The following is a 22,249-nucleotide window of genomic DNA, read 5'->3' as shown; positions in this document are numbered from 1 at the left end:
CTGTATTTTAAAACAATGGTTTCTTGGAAAACAGGCATACCATCCATTTGTGTATCATCTGTGGTTGCTTTATGGCAGAGTTGAGGACATACTCATGAATAGTTACTATCCCAGATTTTGCAAAAACATTAGCCAATCATGGCTATATAAATGAAAATATTATACTTTTTTGGTGAAAAACTATAAAAAATCAGAAATGTAAAGTTCAACATTTTACATTTTTACTTCCAAACTGAAATAATTCTTAATTGCTCTAAGAAGTTTTAAGCACTTACCTAGGGCTTTTGACAGTTGTGATAAAGTCCTAAGTAATACCAAGAGTATTATTTTACTGATCAAAAAAAGTCAAAAACAACCCATATTCTCTTGGAGGATGTGACTCAAGAATTGGGAAACAGTAGCCTAAACTTCAGGGTAATGAACAATTTAATAACTAATTTAGCTCAGTTTTCTAACAGATTATCTGTCATCATTTCAAGCTCATTTTTGCAAGTTTTAAATGGCTACAAAGACAACGTATAATTGTCATCCTGTTACTATGTTTAGTCTAGTGTCACTTAAAGTTCTAAAGTGTCCCATTAAAGTTATTAATTAAAGTAATTAAAATTATAATCTGGGTGAAATGAACAAGAAGGGAAAGTTTCCTTTTTTAGCCCATTTATATATGATCCAGAGTATAATCATGCTAATGGTTTCTTCCATCTTCCTGTGGAAATTCTGTAGACCTTCTAGATCACTATACAAGGTGATTTGCCTTAGCTTGGGATTCACCAGTAAGCACTGCCCATTCCAGGTATCCAGGAGTCACATCACTACTCACAGACGGTGCTGTCTTGAAACAATGGGACACCATATACTGCCTTTACTAGAAGTTAGAATGGTTCTTCCCAACCTCTTGTGCATTTGGTCAAACTCATGACCAACTATGTCCCAAGACTTTGACCTAAGACTGCTCAGTATCCACTTGTCTAACTAGTGGTCATCTGGAAGAAGAAGTTCCAGGGTGGTACCAGCTTACGATACCTCCTGTGCTGGCACAGAGGTAAAGTGCATCTTGCTACACAGTTTACAATATTGTGAGGAAGAAGCACATGACTTCAATTATAGAACTGCATGTCTTTGCAAATTTTAGTGTAGTGAAAATGTGAAACTTAAATATTATCAACTATGGTGATGCTTTTCTTAGTTTTAAACTTCTTGAGTAATGCCTTGAATAAGAGTGACCAGGAAAGTTCTATTCTTTAATTCTTTAGCCTAGGAAACACCCCTTCTTTGGTTTATTCATCTTCTTCTGGAGATTCTGTATTTCATTATAAAGTCGTCTGGTCTCTTCTTGGAATCCTTCCTGTAGTAGTCGGGACTGTTCCTAAAAAAATACAAATGGAAATTGAATAGTGTATATCATTAAGTAAATCTCTAACTACTATCTAGTTTCCACATTCAAGGATTTTTTTTAAATTTTTCATTTATTTATTTTTTTATCAAAGGATAATTGTTTTACAGAATTTTGCTGTTTTCTGTCAAATCTCAACATGAATCAGCCATAGGTATACATATATCCCTTCCCTTTTGAAACTCCCTTCCATCTCCCTCCCTGTCTCACCCCTCTAGGTTGATACAGAGCCCCTGTTTGAGTTTCCTGAGCCATACAGCAAATTCCCGTTGGCTATCTATTTTACATATGATAATGTAAGTTTCGATGTTACTCAAAAATATTTAATTTCTTCTTGAAATTTTCTCTATCATTAATTTTCATTATACTTTCTCTTAAGTCTTCTATCTCTGTGATTGCTTTTCCTGAGTCTCCTTGAGTTAAGAAAGATTTTTGACTTGTATCTCCTGACATAAGCTCATCCTGATATGTTGATAAATCTCAATTAGCAGTCTTAATTTTTTCTCCCATTGTTTGTATACAATCTTTGTGGACAACCTAGTGAAATGTTTGGCTTTGAGTCTTATCTATGCATTTTTATTTTTTAATACACACGCATGCACACATAACACAGAAATAGAAGGATTTCCAAAATCTGATATATTCCCTGAATCTTAGAACAGGAAATTTGGCCTAAGTTTCCACAACTTGGTGGCAGAAGGACCAAAATATAGGTGAGGGAATCAGGGTCCCAGACTTGATCATACTGGATTTCTGCACAGCTCAACACATACTAGGAGCAGGGCATAGGAAACCAGTAGGGGTGACAGATAGACACAGCAGTGTGAGTTAAGGAGTCCTTCTGCTTATGAAGGATTTCTTATAGCTAAAGGTGGTACCAGTTGTGACAGAAAAAAAAAAAAATCATGGATCCCTCTAAGTGGTGAAGACAGTTCAGATATCTTCCCAAGCACTGTGACCCTATAAAAGTTAATTAGCCTTGTCTGAACCTCTCTTTCATCTCCTAAGTATTAGGGACATGACAGGTCTTGCTTTGATATGGATAAGACCCTTTTTTTTTTTTTTAATGCCTAGCAGATAACAGCTACCATGATTGACAGATACAGTGATAAAAGACTAGGTGTGACATAACTGCAAGTAAAACTTTTTAGTAACAAGACACTGCAGGGGCCAGTTCAGGCAGACAAACAGGGATTGAAAAGGACAAGTAAGCATGCAAGGTCCTTCTTCTGGCCTTCAAGTTCTCACTGTGGGGCCACATTTGTGACCAGGGAATGTGGAGGGAAAACAGAATAACAGGAACCTCACGGTGTTGCACTTAAATACCTGCAGTTTGAGAGCAAGAGTTCTCTCCTGCTCTTCCAGTAACTGGGCCCTCTCCCTCTCCATCTTCTCAGTCAGTTGTTTCACATGTTCCTGATGGCTCTTTTCTTTCTGTTCCATCATCTGCTGGTTCTTTATTTGCATTTCCTCCAACATTTTTGCTGCAGCCCGTGCAGATTCAGCTTTCACACGTTCCACTGTCAGGAGGAAGAGGGAAAAGAAAAATGTATGTGGAGACCAAGTTGCTTCTTTCTTCCATCTACAATTCCCTATCACTGTTGCTACCTGCTGCATACACCCTACTCAGAAAAGATATCAGCAAATAAGAGACATCTTTCTCATGTTGCTATAGTTTAAGGCTCCTCGGTTCACCTAGCTGAATTAGTTAGAGCTTTAAAGAGCTTTTGAGGCTGTCTAGTCTCTTGACTTGCTCCTCACCTTCAATCGACTTTTCCTTCTCTGAGAGCGTCTGGTCTGTCTGTAGAATTACATCAGTCACAGACTCCTTGGACTTCAAGTATTCCTGAAGAATCTCCTCAGCCTGGGACCCGGACATAATGGGGTTAGTAGTAGGAAATGACTATAAACACTTATTCATGTTTTCCACCTTTCCCTCTAGGAACTGCTCCTCTTGGCCCTGGTGTGCCTGGTGATCAGACTCCCTGTCACTGGACTGAGCACATGCTCCAGACTGGCCAAGCAAGGCACCCTCCTGAGCAGAATCCTTTTTAAGAGGTTGATACACATGTAAATAGTGATTCTCTGTTCTTGTAAACTGAGGGCTCTGATTTTGGAGCTGTTGGTGCTGTGGTCCCTTATGGGGTGAACTTGTTGGAGAATGAAAGCATCATGGAGAAAGTGGATCTGAATAAAGTGGGTAGAGAGAGAATGGGAGGGAGGGAAGTGTAGGGCTGGGGGGAGCCACAGGCAGAGAGATACATGATGTCATATTTGAAATTTTGGATACATCTGGTAACCCAGTTGATAACTCAATTGTTAACTTAGTGTATGCTCTTGGATGAGCACATTAGTTATACCTGGTGTAACAGGCTCCCTGTATGTGTTTATAGAATGAGAGCCTGAATGATGTTGGCCCTGTAATTGCACACCTGTGTACAACACACGTCATCACACTGTCACCTCAAGGACGCATCAGTAGCTTCCCAGAATCAAACTTGGTTACCTGTATGCCCTTTCTGGGCTCCTGAACATACTTCTTCTTCAGCTCTTGCATCTTCTCAATGAAGAGGCGATAGCCCCCTGGTTTCAAATAAATCCCCTGTTTCACATCTTCTTCTAGAGGACTGAAAATATCCTTCAGTAAAGCAGAGCAATGATCTTCTGATGCTTTAAGATTCTGGTTACAAAAGTCATCTCGCTTTTTATCCAGCTGGGCCTTTAATGTAAAATATAAGTATTAATAAACAGAAGAATTAAAAGAGGTTAGCTTGACCTCCAAATTTCTGGAAAAGCTTCTCAAAAACATAAAAGTAAAAAATGTCTGTGGTACCACTAGAAGAACTCACAGAAATGCAACAAAATCATATCCTTCCTCCTAATCCTGACTTTCTACAGAAGCCCCTTTCTCCATTAGGGTAACCTTTGGAGCAGAGATTACTAGCTACATCCTTCACCTTTGGAGAAAACTCCTAATTTTCCAACTGGACAAATGATTACATGTGGAATAAATGTAACTCAATATAAACCTGCTCATGGATAACTAAGAATAAAATATTCTTTGCTTTTGACCAAAATATCCAATCAGTCTGATAAAAATGAGTCTGTGATTTTATTAGAAGTTCTGATTATTACTTGTATGCCTGTAATGAAATTATAGGGAAGATTATTAGTTTATTCATGAAAGAAAAAAGTTTCAATGCCTCGTAATAAAGTATATCATATATAAAACTGGTTCCTCTTATGATAACAAATAATGTTTGTCTAGCAAAATTGCTTTTTACAAAATAAACACATATTTCATTTTTTAGTAATACTTTACAAGAGCCTAATATGTATAAACCAGAGAAAAAAATTACCACTAATTCTTTTTGAAATAATTGGTCTATGTCTTTGAAGGAACTCTTCATGAAGACTTCAGTGGCCTCTTTCTCACTGGCCCTGTGCAGGTCCAGCAGTTCCTTGAGGGTTTCTGTGGGCAGCTGGAGCTTCTGGCTCATCTGCTGGTCATAGTGGGCAATGGCCTTTTGTACTGCGGCTGAGTTCTCTATCTCAGCCAAGGCCAGGACTGCATTCTCCATGCAGGGCAGATTCCCACTGCTGATGGCATTGACATAGGTCTGCACCAGGGTCCCTAGACCTACAATAGAGAACAATGATGATGTTTACTGTAGGCAGAGTGAGGAACTCTCTATTCTAATTCTAATGTTGTTTATTACCAACCATTTATTTTACAGCATCAGCTGAAAACTTGCTAAAAATGCAGACTCTCAGCCTCTGCCCCAGTTTGACTGACTTAGACCCTCCTCTTTGGCAAGATCCTCAGGTGGTATACATACTTCAACGGTTGAGAACCCTTTGTGTTTATTGAGTACATTTACTTCATCTGCAGGTACTGTTAGGCCAGAAACCATCTCTCTCTCATTTATGTCAGTATTATCAACCCTGGTAAGTCCATGGGAAACATTTGATTAATATTTGTGGAACAAATCAAAATGAGCCCTCCATTTTGCTTATTCTAGCAGAGCATTACAGGAGACCTTTCTGCGATGTTGGAAGTATGCTGTGCGTGCTGTCCAGGGTGGGAGCCACTAGCCTCATGAAGGTGTGAGCCCTTGAGACATAGCTGTGAGATCAGCATGTTAAATTTCTATATTTATTATTAGCTACATTTAAATTTAGATAGGCATACATGTCTAGGGACAGCCATGTTGGACAGGGCAGGTCCAGTTTACTAGGACAATTGTCAGCTCTCAAGCTTTTATTCTTTGCCTTTTGTGTCTTTTCTCAACTATGAAGTCTGACTAATAAACCCATCAGAAGTGTTGGTGCCACCTAGAATTTATCACGATAATAGCAGTAGATGTGCACTTTTCAAAGTTGAAGCTACATGGATGCTATCACACCATCCTCTAGTCTTAACAGTGAGAGTGAAGACTGGGAAGAGGACTCACGAGGGCCATCCACCTTGATGCCTCCTGAGAGAGTTTTAGTTTTGGAATTGCTAAAGATGTAGGAACAGAAGGCTGCAGCTTGTTGCACAAATTCGGAATCCAGCTCATCGTCACACAGTTCCTCAAGCTGGCCCAATTTCTTCCTATCAGTGGGCCGATCAAAGATGAAGCATTTCTTCTTTGGGAAGAACTTTCGGATACAGAGTCGAGGCAGATTAAAAGTTTCATCTTTCGGGCTGGTACCTGGAGGAAGAAAAAAGGAATTTGCCTAATGTAGGATCTTGCAAACATTTCCCATAAAAGGTCAAACAGTAAATATTTTAGACTTTGCCAGCCAGATGGTCTCTTTTCTGAGTACTCAAATCTCCTATTGTAGCCTAAAATCTGTTATAGAGAAACTATAAATAAATGGGTATGACATTATTCCAATAAAATCTTACTTACAAAACCAACTGGCAGGCTAGATTGAACAACATTTGCCTGTGGCAATCCTTTACCAGCCCTGAACTGTGCAGGGTTCATGCTTGTATTTCTTTTCTTCAAATAAATGACCATTCTACTCCTATTCTTTGGCTAATTACAGCACCACAAGCCCTAAGCATGGATTATATCAATCTAATCACAGCATAGGGCAAGGTGAAAGAAAAAGAAGTTTATTCTTAGAACAGGGAGAAAAATAATCTAAAGCCAAATCTGTTATTCAGATAGTAAACAAGCATTACTTCTTAGTAATCACTCCTTGAGAAGAAATAGAAACTATAAGCAGAAGACAACTGTTGACAGAAAACTAAGGAACAATAGTTTTTAGTGTTTTGTCATCTGTTTACCAATTCTAAGTCCCCTTTACCTTTCTTAAGCTTGAGGGAATTCTCCAGGTACTCGTCTGCTGTGATGGACTCTCCATCTGCTTCCAAGTCTAGGGAGAAATCCCTCAGTGTCCATACGAAGTCTGGAAAGAAGCTCACAAAGTCAGCTGAATCCTCAACCTCATCCACATCAGGTGAGGATCTTGCCCTGATTCTATCTGTCAGCTCTGTCACATAGCTGAGTAGCAGAATAAGGAAAACTGGCATGAATGAATAGTAACCCCCCATCCTATATTAGTTCCACATACAAAGCCTTGTTTCTCCTTTGTTCTTAACCCAAATATCCCAAGTATCAGTTCTTCAGTAGGTTATAGGATTTTCCCCTTGCTTTTGAATTCTTTTTTATATTTCTCATGTTTGTTTCACCAGGATTCATAGTTAGTCAGCTGTTTTTTAAAGTTTGGTCTCCCCTCTGACTTTGATGTGGTTTGGATCCCAAAAGGATACTGCAGTTGGTCCATGGCCTGCTGGTTGATAGTTCCCACACTATTGTACACAAAAGTGCTGCTCAAGAGTATTGCTAGGGCAAAGATCCAGGAGTCATTCTGGTTGTCACCCTGGAAATCAGAACATATTTTACCAGGACTGTGTTTCATTCTTATGGCACTTTCCTGATCAGCAGTAGTAAAAGGATGCTCATGTAACTAGAGTTTTTTTTTTTTTTTTCTTTCAAGACTGGTGACAAAGAAAACCAAATCCAAGCAAAAATGGCTTTGAATAGTTTTCTGATGTGTTTTGTTTTACTCTGATTCTCATTAGACCCTCTTATGATCATTGGCAGATAACTGCAAAGCACATAGTCATTGTGGGTGGACAGTCAAAGGTCTTAAATGTAATTTAAATTTAATTTTTCTCTTTATTTTTACAGAAAAATTGTCTTAATATTAGGGTACTAATACTTGTTTCTATCTCAGTTGGATATTGTTGTTCACCTAACACTTCCCATTTCTTATAAACATTCCAGACAATACTATGAGGCAAATGTAGATCTAATACACCTGTTTTACGGATCAGAAAGCTGAGATTAAAAGGTCAAATAATTTTAAAAAGTCACTGAGTTACTGACAGACTTTAAAGTTAAAGCCAAGGGTATGGGGCTTTGAAATCTAAATCCCTAACTAAAGTTCTTTGCAGGATAAAATTCATCACTTAGAGTTTATCTGTACTCCCTTTATGCATCTGTGTTATCTGGCTTAGCTTATACTGCTGCTACTGCTAAGTCGCTTCAGTCGTGTCAGACTCTGTGTGACCCCATAGATGGCAGCCCATCAGGCTCCCCCATCCCTGGGATTCTCCAGGCAAGAACATTGGAGTGGGTTGCCATTGCCTTCTCCAATGCATGAAAGTGAAAAGTGAAAGTGAAGTCACTCAGTTGTGTCCGACTCTTAGCGACCCCATGGACTGCAGCCTACCAGGCTCCTCCATCCATGGGATTTTCCAGGCAAGAGTACTGGAGTGGGGTGCCATTGCCTTCTCCAGGCTTAGCTTATAGCTTTTTGTTAATTAGGATACTGTCTACTGACCACTATGCTCTTCTTCTAGGATTCTCCTTATGAATATTTTCCTAACCCCTGGTTCCTAACTTGGTTTCATAGCATATAAACAGAAATGAAAAAACATGGTTAAATAAAGGTCTTATTTAAAGGAAAATTAAAAGCGTAGAGGACATTCAGACACGAGGGCTTAGTCCAAACTGGAACCTCATTCCTTACCTTCTCCACATCCCCCAGGCCCTCAGTATCAAGCAGAACTAGAGTACGGTCTGGCTTCTTAGGATGAGGCACACACCACATCCAGATGCCCTTCGTGTGAGACTGCACTGTGGAGCCCAGAGAGAAGCCTGCAAGGGGGCATGGGGAAAAGAGAGGGTGGAATTCTAATATCAGGTGGTTCTGGAAGTTGGGATGCAAGTTAACAAAATCAAGTTTAGGAGAACTGAAACCACAACAAGTATTAATCTTACTTACAATCAGAGAAACAGGGAAATTAGAATATCAAATACTTAAAAAGATGCAAAACCTTTTCATGAGGAAAACAATCAACAAGCTAGAAATTTGAGGAAAATCTCAACATAATAGGAGTCATATAAAAAAAAAAAAACACAGCCAACATAATATTCAACAATGAAAGAGAGAAAGCTTTCCTTCTACAAAATTTAACCCAAATGGATCAAAGACCTTAAGAGCTATTAATAAAACTATGAAGGTCATAGAAGAAAATACAGGAGAAAACTTTACAATATTGCATTTAGCAAAGATTTCTTGGAAAAATACCAAAAATATAAATAGCAATAAAAATATATAAGTTGGACTTCACCCAAATTAAAACACTTATGTATCAAAGGACACTGCTGATGCTGCCAAGTCGCTTCAGTAGTGTTCGACTCTGCAACCCCATAGACGGCAGCCCACCAGGCTCCCCCGTCCCTGGGATTCTCCAGGCAAGAGCACTGGAGTGGGTTGCCATGTCCTTCTCCAATGCATGAAAGTGAAAAGTGAAAGTGAAGTAGCTCAGTCGTGTCCGACTCTTAGCGATCCCATGGACTGCAGCCTACCAGGCTCCTCGACCCATGGGATTTTCCAGGCAAGAGTACTGGAGTGGGGTGCCATTGCCTTCTCCAATCAAAGGACACTATTGAGAGTTCAATAGATAACACACAAATTGGGAGAAAATATTTGCTAGTCATAAATCTGATAAAGGATTGATATGCAGAATATATAAATAAGTCTTACAATTTAACACAAATAAATTTAAGATCAACCCAATTCAAAAATGAGCAAATGACTTGATAGACATTTCTCCTGAGAAATTATTCAAAAGACCAGTGAACACATGAAAAGATCCTCAACATTACTAGTCATTAGGGAAGTACTAAGCAAAACCACAATGTATTAAAACAACCTATAATGGAAAATAACCTGAAAAAATATATATGTCTATATAGCTGAATCACTTTGCTATACACTTAAAACTAACACAATATTGTAAATCAACTGTACTTCATAAAAAGGCAACAAAACATAGCATACAGCTTATGTGAATCCTGAAAATTAATTGATATTTATAATGAAGTTGGAAAATTTGACACTGAATGAATTTGATAATATTTAAAAAATTTTTACTGTAAAAAAACCACAATGAGATACTGCTTCATACCCATTAGGATGGCCATTATCAAAAGACTATAACAAATGTTGGGGAAAATGTGGAGAAATTAGAACCACTGTGTGTTTCTGGTGGGAATGTAAAATGGTAGAGTTTCTGTGGAAAATAATATGGTGATTTCTTTAAAAAGCTTAGCATAGAAGATCATATGATCCAGCAATTCCACTTCTTGGTGTATACCCAAAAGAAGTGAAAGCAGGGACAAAACAGATATTTGAATGCCCATGTTCTTAGTAACATTTTTCACAGTAGCCAAAATGAGGAAACGGTCCAAATGTCCATAAATTGGATGACTGGATAAGCAAATGGGTATCACATACAATTACTCAGTCTTAAAATTGAAGAGAATTTGATACATGTTACAACATTGTTGGACCTTGAAGACATCACACTCAGTGAAATAAACCTATCACTAAAGGACAAATAATATATGATTCTTTACATGAGATTCCAAGACTGGTCAAATTTATAGATAATATAGAATTGTGGTTGTCAAAGGCTGGGGCATTTTTGTTTATTGGGGTATAGAATTCCTGTTGGGGGATATTTACAGAGATGGATGTTAGTGATGTTTACACAACAGTGTGAATTTACTTAATACCACAGAATTTTTAAAAATGTTACAATGGTAAATTTTGTGGTAAATTTCATGTATGTGTATCCTGCATGAGGGCATGCGCAGTCGTTTCAGCTGTGTCTGACTCTTTGCAACTTCATGGACCATAACCCACCAGGTTCCCCTGACCATGAGATTTTCCCAGCAAGGATACTGGCATGTATTCTTGCCCGGCCCTCCTCCAGACGTCTTCCCTACCCAAGGATCAGACCCGGGTCTCCGGCATCTCTGCATTGCAGGCGGATTCTTTACCTGCTGAGCCACTGGGGAAGCCCATGTGTAACTTAACAACAGTTAAAAACAGGAAAAGAAATAAGAATCACCGGTACAGATTTAAACATTTTACATCTTAAAGATCAATAGAAATGCTCCCACTACATGAATATTTCTGTAAATGTCTTGTGGTTTATTATTACATACATTACTTATTTTTTATTACCACATCTGTCTTTCTAGGAAAGGAAAAAATTGTGCTTTGGAGAAAGAAACTAAGACAAAATGCAAAGAGCTGTGATCTGATACAGGTCGTAGTGACAATAAGAACATAGCTGTGGACTGAAAGCTAGCTTTCAATGTCCCTCCCAGGTCTCTAACTTTCTCTCCTTACATCACTGTGCTGGCATGTTGGGAGTGTGGGTGGACAGAAGGGACTTGGCTGGGCTCTGCTGGGGCCACTCACCCTTGTTCTTCCCGGCCAGCTTGTTCATCAGGTAGGACTTGCCTGTGCGGTAGGGGCCCACGATAGCCACCACCACAACAGGCTGCCTGATGGCAGACAGGATCTTCAGAGCTTCTGGATTAACCAGCAGTTGCCCATTAGTGTTCTCAATGAGGCACTCTGGGCCTGACATGTGGGCCTCTGAGGCCATGTCGCCTTGTCTGCAAGGAAAGAGATGGGATGAATTAGAATTTCCAGTCTAAACAGATGAAGAGTTTTCATCAGGTTATTTTGCATTCAGAAGGAGGACTGTCAAAATCCCCACAATATAACTGTGTGCCTAGTTAACACAGTTAACATCAGCAAAGAGAAAGATGATCCTAATGCATCTGGTGATTTTTTGGCCAGTCACAAAAAACCCTGGCCATTTATGTCAACAGTGAGATATATGAGATAAAATCTGTTTCCTTTTGAAAATTGGAGAAGTGTTATCAAAGTAGCTCATTAAAAATATTGATATGACAGTGACTTATCAACATACAATAACCCTATTGAACAAAATCTTTCATTTAATTTACCATTGAAATCTTCTGTTTGGATTCACGTTTAAAAATTTATGAAAGTGAAAATTGCTCAGTTGAGTCCGACTCTTTGTGACCCCATGCACTATAAAATCCATGGAATTCTCCAGGCCAGACTGCTGGAGTGCATAGCTTTCCCCTTCTCCAGGGAATCTTCCTAACCCAGGGATCGAACCCAGGTCTCCTACATAGCAGGTAGATTCTTTGCCAGCTGAGCCACCAGGTAAACCCAAGAATACTGGAGTGGGTAGCCTATCCCTTCTCCAGTGGATCTTTCTGACCCAGGAATCAAACTGTGGTCTCCTGCACTGAGGTGCAATTTATACTAGACATTAAATGTAAAACAGAATAGGATTCAGAGAGATTTGTTGCATTTCCTAACTTTGTGTGAAGAGTGAATATTTATTTTTTATTCATTAATTCTTACTATGAATAAAGAATTTCATGAATAAAGGTTCATCAATTGATATATGTCTCTGAACAATTTTTAATGATTTGAAATGCATTTTCTCATTAGCTATCCTTATTTCTACTGAAATAATAGTTCACAGATTTTCTCAAACTTCTTTCCTAGAAGTGGAACTGACTTTAGCAAATTTTATAAAAGTCTGTAACCTTGTGAAATACATGGCTTAAAGCTCTTCCAAAAGCTTGCTGTGGGCTTGTAGAAACAAGGGGCTCTAAAACTTAAAATTCATTAGCTTCACAATAAATTCAGTTCAGTTCAGTCACTTAGTCACGTCCAACTCTTTGTAACCCATGGACTGCAATGCGCCAGGCCTCCCTGTCCATTACCAACTCCCGGAGTTTATTTACTCAAACTTATGTCCATCGAATTGGTGATGTCACCCAACCATCTCATCCTCTGTCATCCCCTTCTCCTCCTGCCCTCAATCTTTCCCAGCATCAGGGTCTTTTCAAATGAGTCAGTTCTTCACATCAGGTGGCCAAGTATTGGAGTTTCAGCCTCAACATCAGTCCTTCCAATGAATATTCAGGACTGATTTCCTTTAAGATGGACTGGTCTTCTCCAACACCACAGTTCAAAAGCATCAATTCTTTGGCACTCAGTTTTCTTTAGAGTCCAACTCTCACATCCATACGTGACTACAGGAGAAACCATAGCCTTGACTAGATGAACCTTTGCTGGCAGAGTAATGTCTCTGCTTTTTAATGTTATTTAGGTTGGTCATAACTTTCCTTCCAAGAAGTAAGCATCATTTAATTTCATGGCTGCCATCACCATCTGCAGTGATTTTGGAGCTCCCAAAAAATAAAGTCTGCCATTGTTTCTACTCTTTTCCCATCAATTTGCCATACAGTGATAGGACCAGATGCCATGATCTTAGTTTTCCGAATGTTGAGCTTCAAGCCAAATTTTTCACTCTCCTCTTTCACTTTCATCAAGAGGCTCTTTAGTTCTTCTTAACTTTCTGCCATAAGGAGGTGTCATCTATATATCTGAGGTTATTGCTATTTCTCCTGGCTATCTTGATTCCAGCTTGTGCTTCATCCAGCCCAGCATTTCTCATGATGTACTCTGCATAGAAGTTAAATAAACAGGGTGACAATATACAGCCTTGACATACTCTTTTTCCTGTTGGAACCAGTCTGTTGTTCCATGTCCAGGTCCAACTGTTGCTTCTTGACCTGCATACAGATTTCTCAAGAGGCAGGTTAGGTGGTCTGATATTCCCATTTCTTTAAGAATTTCCCACAGTTTTTGGTGATCCACACAGTCAAAGGCTTTGGCATAGTCAATAAAGCAGAAATAGATGTTTTTCTTGAACTCTCTTGCTTTTTCAATGATCGAGCAATGTTGACTTTTTAATCTCTTGTTCCTCTGCTTTTTCTAAAACCAGCTTGAACATCTGGAAATTCACAGTTCATGTATTACTGAAGCCTGGCTTGGAGAATTTTGAGCATCACTTTACTAGCATGTGAGATGAGTGCAATTGTGTGGTCGTTTGAGCATTCTTTGGCATTGTCTTTTTTGGGGATTGGAAGGAAAACTGACCTTTTCCAGCCCCATGACCACTGCTGAGTTTTCCAAATTTGCTGGCATATTGAGAGCAGCACTTTCACAGCATCACCTCTTAGGATTTGAAACAGCTCAGCTGGAATTCCATCACCTCCACTAGCTTTGTTCATAGTGATGCTTCCTAAGGCCCAGTTGACTTTGCATTCCAGGCTGTCTGGCTTTAGGTGAGTGATCACACCATTGTGATCATCTGGGTTGTGAAGATCTTTTTGTATGGTTCTTCTGTGTATTCTTGCTACCTCTGCTTAATATCTTCTGCTTCTGTTAGGTCCATACCATTTCTGTCCTTTATTGAGCCTGTCTTTGCATGAAATGTTCTCTTGGTGTCTCTAATTTTCTTGAAGAGATCTCTAGTCTTTCTCATTGTATTGTTTTCCTCTATTTCTTTGGACTGATCACTGAGGAAGGCTTTCTTATCTCTCCTTCCTATTCTTTGGAACTCTGTTCTGGGAAATAGACTCTTTTAGGGCACAGACAGAACCTTGCATGCACCAGGACCTGGGGGAAGGGAGCAGTGACCAAACAGGAGACTGACCCAGACTTACCTGTGAGTGTCCAGGAGTCTCCGGTGGAGGCGTGGGTTGGTGGTGGTCTGCTGCAGGGTTGGGGGCACTGAGTTAGCAGTACATGCATGGGACCTTTTGAAGGAGGCCACCATTATCTTCATTATGTCCACCATAGTTTGGCTCCAGGTAAATAGTAAGGAGGGAACACAGGTCCACCCATCAACAGAAAATTAGATTAAAGATTTACTGAGCATGGCCCCGCCCATCAGAACAAGACCCAGTTTCCCCCTGAGTCAGTCTCTCCCATCAAGAAGCTTCCATAAGCCTCTTATCCTTCTCTATCAGAGGGCAGACAGAATGAAAACCACAGTCACAGAAAACTAACCAGTCTAATCGCATGGACCACAGCCTTGTCTAACTCAATGAAACTATGAGCCCTGCCGTGTATGGCCACCCAAGATGGATGGGTCAGGGTGAGAGTTCTGACAAAATGTGGCCCACTGGAAAAGGGAATGGCAAATCACTTCAGTATCCTTGCCTTGAAAACCCCATGAACACTATGAAAAGGCAAAAAGATAGGACACTGAAAGATGAACTCTCCAGGTCAGCAGGTACCCAATATGCTACTGAAGATTGGTGGACAAATAACTTCAGGAAGAATGAAGAGACTGATCAGTTCAGTTCAGTCACTAGGTCGGGTCTGACTCTTTGTGACCCCGTGAATCGCAGCACGCCAGGCCTCCCTGTCCATCACCAACTCCCGGAGTTCACTCAGACTCCCGTCCATCGAGTCCGTGATGCCATCCAACCATCTCATCCTCTGTCGTCCCCTTCTTCTCCTGCCCCCAATCCCTGCCAGCATCAAAGTCTTTTCCAATGAGTCAATTCTTCGCATGAGGTGGCCAAAGACTGGAGTTTCAGCTTCAGCATCATTCCTTCCAAAGAAATCTCAGGGCTGATCTCCTTCAGAATGGACTGGTTGGATCTCCTTGCAGTCCAAGGGACTCTCAAGAGTCTTCCCCAACTCCACACTTCAAAAGCATCAATCCTTCAGTGCTCTGCTTTCCTCACAGTCCAACTCTCACATCCATAGAGGACCACAGGAAAAACCACAGCCTTGACTAGACGGACCTTTGTTGGCAATGTAATGTCTCTGCTTTTCAATATACTATCTAGGTTGGTCATAACTTTTCTTCCAAAGAGTAAGCGTCTTTAATTTCATGGCTGCAGTCACCCTCTGTGATGATTTTGGAGCCCAAAAAAATAAAGTCTGACACTGTTTCCACTGTTTCCCCATCTATTTCCCATGAAGTGATGGGACCAGATACCATGATCTTAGTTTTCTGAATGTTGAGCTTTAAGCCAACTTTTTCACTCTCCTCTTTCACTTTCATCAAGAGGCTTTTTAGTTCCTCTTCACTTTCTGCCATAAGGGTGGTGTCATCTGCATATCTGAGGTTATTGATATTTCTCCCCACAATCTTGATTCCAGCTTGTGTTCATCCAGCCCAGTATTTCTCATGATGTACTCTGCATATAAGTTAAATAAGCAGGGTGACAATATGCAGCCTTGATGTACTCCTTTTCCTATTTGGAACCAGTCTGTTGTTCCATGTCCAGTTCTAACTGTTGCTTCCTGACCTGCATATAGGTTTCTCCAGAGGCAGGTCAGGTGGTCTGGTATTCCCATCTCTTTCAGAATTTTCCACCGTTTATTGTAATCCACACAGTCAAAGGCTTTGGCATAGTCAAGAAAGCAGAAATAGATCTTTTTCTGGAACTCTCTTGCTTTTCCCATGATCCAACGGATGTTGGAAATTTGATCTCTGGTTCCTCTGCCTTTTCTGAAACGAGCTTGAACATCTGGAAGTTCATGGTTCACGTATTGCTGAAGCCTGGCTTGGAGAACTTTAAGCATTACTTTACTAGCGTGTGAGATGAGTGCAATTGTGTAGTAGTTTGAGCATTCTTTGGCATTGCCTTTCTTTGGGATTGGAATGAAAACTGACCTTTTCCAGTCCTGTGGCCACTGCTGAGTTTTCCAAATTTGCTGGCATATTGAGTGCAGCACTTTCACAGCATCATCTTTAAGGATTTGAAATAGCTCAACTGGAATTCCATCACATCCATTAGCTTTGTTTGTAGCGATGTTTTCTAAGGCCCACTTGACTTCACATTCCAGGATATCTGGCTCTAGATGAGTGATCACACCTTCGTGATTATCCAGGTCGTGAAGATCTTTTTTTTTTGTACAGTTCTTCTGTGTATTCTTGCCACCTCTTCTTAATATCTCCTGCTTCTGTTAGGTCCATACCATTTCTGTCATTTATCAAGCTCATCTTTGCATGAAATGTTCTCTTGGTATCTCTAATTTTCTTGAAGAGATCTCTAGTCTTTCCCATTCTGTTGTTTTCCTCTATTTCTTGCATTGATCACTGAGGAAGGCTTTTTTATCTCTTCTTGCTGTTCTTTGGAACTCTGCATTCAGATGCTTATATCTTTCCTCTTCTCCTTTGCTTTTTGCTTCTCTTCTTTTCAGAGCTATTTGTAAGGCCTCCTCAGACAGCCATTTTGCTTTTTTGCATTTCTTTTCCATGGGGATGGTCTTGATCCCTGTCTCCAGTACAATGTCACAAACCTCCACCCATAGTTCATCAGGTACTGTATCTATCAGATCTAGACCCTTAAATCTATTTCTCACTTCCACTGTATAATCATAAGGGATTGGATTTAGGTCATACCTGAATGGACTATTGGTTTTCCCTACTTTCTTCAATTTAAGTCTGAATTTGGCAATAAGGAGTTCATGATCTGAGCCACAGTCAGCTCCTGGTCATTTTTTTGTTGACTGTATAGAGGTTCTCTATCTTTGGCTGCAAAGAATATAATCAATCTGATTTTGGTGTTGACCATCTGGTGATGTCCATGTGTAGAGTCTTCTCTTGTGTTGTTGGAAGAGGGTGTTTGCCAAGACCAGTATCTTCTCTTGGCAAAACTCTATTAGCCTTTACCCTGCTTCATTCCGTACTCCAAGGCCAAATTTGCCTGTTACTCCAGGTGTTTCTTGACTTCCTATTTTTGCATTCCAGTCTCCTATAATGAAAAGGACATCAATTTTGGGTGTTAGTTCTAAAAGGTCTTGTAGGCCTTCATAGAACCATTCAACTTCAACTTTTTCAGCATTACTGGTTGGGGCATAGACTTGGATTACTGTGATATTGAATGGTTTGCCTTGGAAGTGAACAGAGATCATTCTGTCGTTTTTGAGACTGCATCCAAGTACTGCGTTTTGGACTCTTTTGTTGACCATGATGGCTACTTCATTTCTTTTAAGGGATTACTGCCCGCAGTAGTAGATATAAGGTCATCTGAGTTAATTTCACCCATTCCAGTCCATTTTAGTTTGCTGATTCCTAGAATGTCGACATTCACTCTCTCCATCTCCTAGTTGACCACTTACAATTTGCCTTGATTCATGGACCTAACATTCCAGGTTCCTATGCAATATTGCTCTTTACAGCATCGGACCTTGCTTCTATCACCAATCACATCCACAACTGGGTGTTGTTTTTGCTTTGGCTCCATCCCTTCCTTCTTTCTGGAGTTATTTCTCCACTGATCTCCCGTAGCATATTGGGTACCTACTGACCTGGGGAGTTCCTCTTTCAGTATCCTATCATTTTGTCTTTTCTTACTAGCCAAGCAAAAACAACACCCAGCTGTGGATGTAACTGGTGATGGAAGCCAAGGTCCGATGCTGTATAGAGCAATATTGCATGGGAACCTGGAATGCTAGGTCCATGAATCAAGGCAAATTGGAAGTGGTCAAACAGGGGATGAGATGACCATTATATCTACTACTGTGGGCAAGAGTCCCTTAGAAGAAATGAGGTAGCCATCATAGTAAACAAAAGAGTCCAAAATGCAGTACTTGGATGCAATCTCAAAAACGATACAATGATCTCTGTTTGTCTCCAAGGCTAATCATTCAATATCATGGTAATCCAAATCTATGCCCCAACCAGTAACGCTGAAGAAGTTAAGGTGAATTGTTCTATGAAGACCTACAAGACCTTTTAGAACTAACACCCAAAAAAAGATGCCCTTTTCATTATAGGGGACTGGAATGCCAAAGTAGGAAGTCAATAAACACTTGAAATAACAGGCAAATTTAGCCTTGAATTACGAAATGAAGCAGGGTAAAGGCTAGTAGCATTTTGCCAAGAGAACATACTGGTCATGGCAAACACCCTCTTCCAACAATACAAGAGAAGACTCTACACATGGACTTCACCACATGGTCAACACCAAAATCAGATTATTATATTCTTTGCAGCCAAAGTTGAAGAAGCTCTATACAGTCAGCAAAAACAAGACCAGGAGCTGACTGTGGCTCAGATCATGAACTCCATATTGCCAAATTCAGACTTAAATTGAAGAAAGTAGGGAAAACCACTAGTCCATTCAGGTATGACCTAAATCACAATAAATTAGCCTCCAACTAAGTGGGGATAAACTACACAATTGCTAAGACTGTATTTTGCTAAAACTCAGGTGTGTATATGAGGGGAGAAAAAAGTGAAATAAAGATTAAAAGTTCAGGAAGAGAGTAACAGAGCTAGAGAAGAAAGTTATTGAAAGAAAATAGCTATATTTCCAGCCATACAATCTAAGTTTTCTGTTTTGTTCTTTTCTCCCATCTTGTAGAGGAGAAGTAGAAGCAGGAAGAAGATAAAGAGAGGTAGGGATGAGGAGAGAGGAGTGGGAAGGGAACCAAGGGCAGGAAACTGAAGAGAGAGAGACAGGTGTCAGACAGTTGGTGATGAATAGGGCTAGTTCCAAGCCAAGGAAGTCAGGGGAAGAGTCTCCAGGAGGCAAGATCAGAACTGCTTGAGAACCCAGAGAGGGCAAAGTGAACAACAGTGGTGACTTTAGCACTGCTCCAGAGTAGATTCTTTAAAGACAAAGCTTTTAAGAAAGTGGTGGGATTGAATTCTGTCCTAAGGTGTAAGGCATCCTCGAGTTGGCACCAACACATTGAACCTAGTGAACCTGGGCTATTTCTAAAGGAAGATGTTGACTTTAAAACAAAGTGCAAAGGTAGGGCTGAAGAGTATGATGTCTTCATAAATCTACATCTTTCTCTGGATTTCAGCTTTTTCCCTTTAACAGGTCCACTGCACCTCATTTACTGTTCTTTCCTTCTCATGAGAAAGAATAAATCAATAACATAACTGTAGCCCTTTCACTTTCTTAGCTGCAGTCAAATCAGTATTGAGCAAGTTGTATCAAAGAAAATGATAATACAATCATTATCCCCACTCAACATCAGCAAAGAGAAGGACAATCCTAATTCATTACAAACTCAGTTTTGCCCTGTGTCCTTGGTGCTTAATTCCACACAAGCATAGTCATGACCCAGAGATGGGATGGCCCATGCTAACACCTGGATCTCATTTGACCAATGTCCCAAATCAGGATGACCTACAGTTTTGATGCTGATCATTTATTAGAAAACTAACCGTTACAGATCCCTTCCCACCCCTGCACTAATCTTACCATGGGCTTCTGCTCCCAGAGCAGGGCTCCTTTAGCACTGAAGAAGAATCTGCTTCGAGGAAAAGCTAGAGTTCTTACCTGTTTTCTTCTCCTGTGCTCAGATGGAATGGTTCTGTAACAAATTTCTCTTTCTCTCACTAGATGGTTAGACTTCTATTTTACCAGCTCAATATCCTGGGTCTTGCCTGCTTTCCTTTAGCAAACAGACAGAAGTAAAGCAACTTCTCTAATAGGTTTACAATAATATGAAACTGAAGCACTGAGAGCAAAGCAATGACTCAACAGCCATAAAAAGAACTTACGGAAGCTATCCTAGTAGGAGGGAAGATGGGTTTGACACAATTTCTCTAGAACCTTCACATTAATAGCTTTGAAAGACATCTTAGAGACCATTTAGTGTTGAAAAAGGTGTCTATTAGATCCTTAAATATAATGGAATGTATCTCAGGATTGGGTGTCAGTTTGGGAAACCTAGAATAGGAAGGCACCCCACTCCAGTGCTCTTGCCTGGAAAATCCCATGGATGGAGGAGCCTAGTGGGCTGCAGTCCATGGGGTCGCGAAGAGTCGAACATGACTGAGCGACTTGACTTTCACTTTTCACTTTCATATATTGGAGAAGGAAATGGCAACCCACTCCGGTGTTCTTGCCTGGAGAATCCCAGGGACAGTGGAGCCTGGTGGGCTGCCATCTATGGGGTCGCACAGAGTTGGACACGACTGAAGTGACTTAGCAGCAGCAGAATAGGAAGCATATTAATTTTTAGGTTTAATTTCCTTAAATAGTGGGCAGACACATAGGACGTGGCTCCTCTTTTATGCATGCTGTAAGTGAAGAAAATGACTCATCTTACAGATTCATGAACATGAAGGCCCTGGAATTTAATACCCAGTGCACACACAGCATGTGTTCCATGCTCAGTGCTGATCACTCTACATAGGTTAAATACTGATATTTCATAACAGACATTTCTCCACCATTTTATACAAACTGAGGCAAAGAAAAATTAAATGTATTATCCCAAATCACAAAACTATAAATAACCTGTACCAAATCATTCTTCATTCCAAACCTTCTTGTTAAGCCACTTCACTATACTGTCTTTTCATGTTTGCTCGGTGAATAGTAGTAGAAGTAACAGCTTTATTGCTTAATTTCTTTCTAAGAAGCACATATGTTACAGTTGTCTAATTCATTTCTGAGTAAAACCATGCAAAATGAGTGGTGTGCTATCTCCATGAAAACAAGGAGGCTTCAGGAAGGGTAAGATAATATGCCCGGTCAAGTTCACTAAGCAGTCGTAGAGGTGGGATGTGAATCTGAAACTCTTTTTTACCCTTAAACTATGCTACCCAAACAAAGCAAGTGGAGGTGATGGAATTCCAATTGAGCTATTTCAAATTCTTAAAGATGATACTGTGAAAGTGCTGCACTCAATATGCCAGCAAATTTGGAAAACTCAGCAGTGGCCACAGGGCTGGAAAAGGTCAGTTTTCATTCCAATCCCAAAGAAAGGCAATGCCAAGGAATGCTCAAACTACCGCACAATTGCACTCATCTCACACGCTAGTAAAGTAATGCTTAAAGTTCTCCAAGCCAGGCTTCAGCAATACATGAACCATGAACTTCCAGATGTTCAAGCTCATTTTAGAAAAGGCAGAGGAACCAGAGATCAAATTGCCAACATCTGCTGGATCATCGAAAGAGCAAGAGAGTTCCAGAAAAAGATCTATTTCTGCTTTCTTGACTATGCCAAAGCCTTTGACTGTGTGGATCACAATAAACAGTGGAAAATTCTGAAAGAGATGGGAATACCAGACCACCTGATGTGCCTCTTGAGAAATCTGTATGCAGGTCAGGAAGCAACAGTTAGAACTGGACATGGAACAACACACTGGTTCCAAATAGGAAAAGGAGCCTGTCAAGGCTGTATATTGTCACCCTGCTTATTTAAATTCTATGCAGAGTACATCATGAGAAATGCTGAACTGGAAGAACACAAGCTGGAATCAAGATTGCCGGGAGAAATATCAATAACCTCAGATATGCAGGTGACACCACCCTTATGGCAGAAAGTGAAGAGGAACTAAAAAGCCTCTTGATGAAAGTGAAAGAGGAGAGTGAAAAAGTTGGCTTAAAGCTCAACATTCGGAAAATGAAGGTCATGGCATCTAGTTTCATCACTTCATGGGAAATAGATGGGGAAACAGTGGAAACAGTGTCAGACTTTATTTTTTTGGGCTCCAAAATCACTGCAGGTGATGATTACAGCCATGAAATTAAAAGACGCTTACTCCTTGGAAGGAAAGTTATGACCAACCTAGATAGCATATTCAAAAGCAGAGGCATTACTTTTCAACAAAGGTCCTTCTAGTCAAGGCTATGGTTTTTCCAGTGGTCATGTATGGAT

The 22,249-nt window shown here is 40.1% G+C and overlaps 1 protein-coding gene across 1 annotated transcript; it reads right to left on the bottom strand.

Annotated features, from left to right (window-relative positions):
- Nucleotides 1–1,249: 1,249 nt before the first annotated feature.
- On the bottom strand, nucleotides 1,250–11,363 carry LOC138069698 (guanylate-binding protein 1-like). Its single transcript, XM_068961039.1, has 10 exons — nucleotides 11,174–11,363; nucleotides 8,426–8,553; nucleotides 7,161–7,270; nucleotides 6,695–6,891; nucleotides 5,848–6,090; nucleotides 4,753–5,033; nucleotides 3,900–4,112; nucleotides 3,155–3,257; nucleotides 2,720–2,913; nucleotides 1,250–1,366 (listed from the first exon to the last, which is right to left on the bottom strand). Exons 1-10 carry the CDS (start codon nucleotides 11,361–11,363, stop codon nucleotides 1,250–1,252), a joined length of 1,776 nt encoding a protein of 591 aa, XP_068817140.1.
- Between the last annotated feature and the right edge of the window lie 10,886 nt (nucleotides 11,364–22,249).

This window comes from Capricornis sumatraensis, chromosome 2, assembly GCF_032405125.1.
Source record: "Capricornis sumatraensis isolate serow.1 chromosome 2, serow.2, whole genome shotgun sequence".
NCBI lineage: Eukaryota > Metazoa > Chordata > Mammalia > Artiodactyla > Bovidae > Capricornis > Capricornis sumatraensis.
The sequence above is the reverse complement of the archived record's forward strand: the minus strand, read 5'-3'. Positions and strand labels throughout refer to the sequence as shown.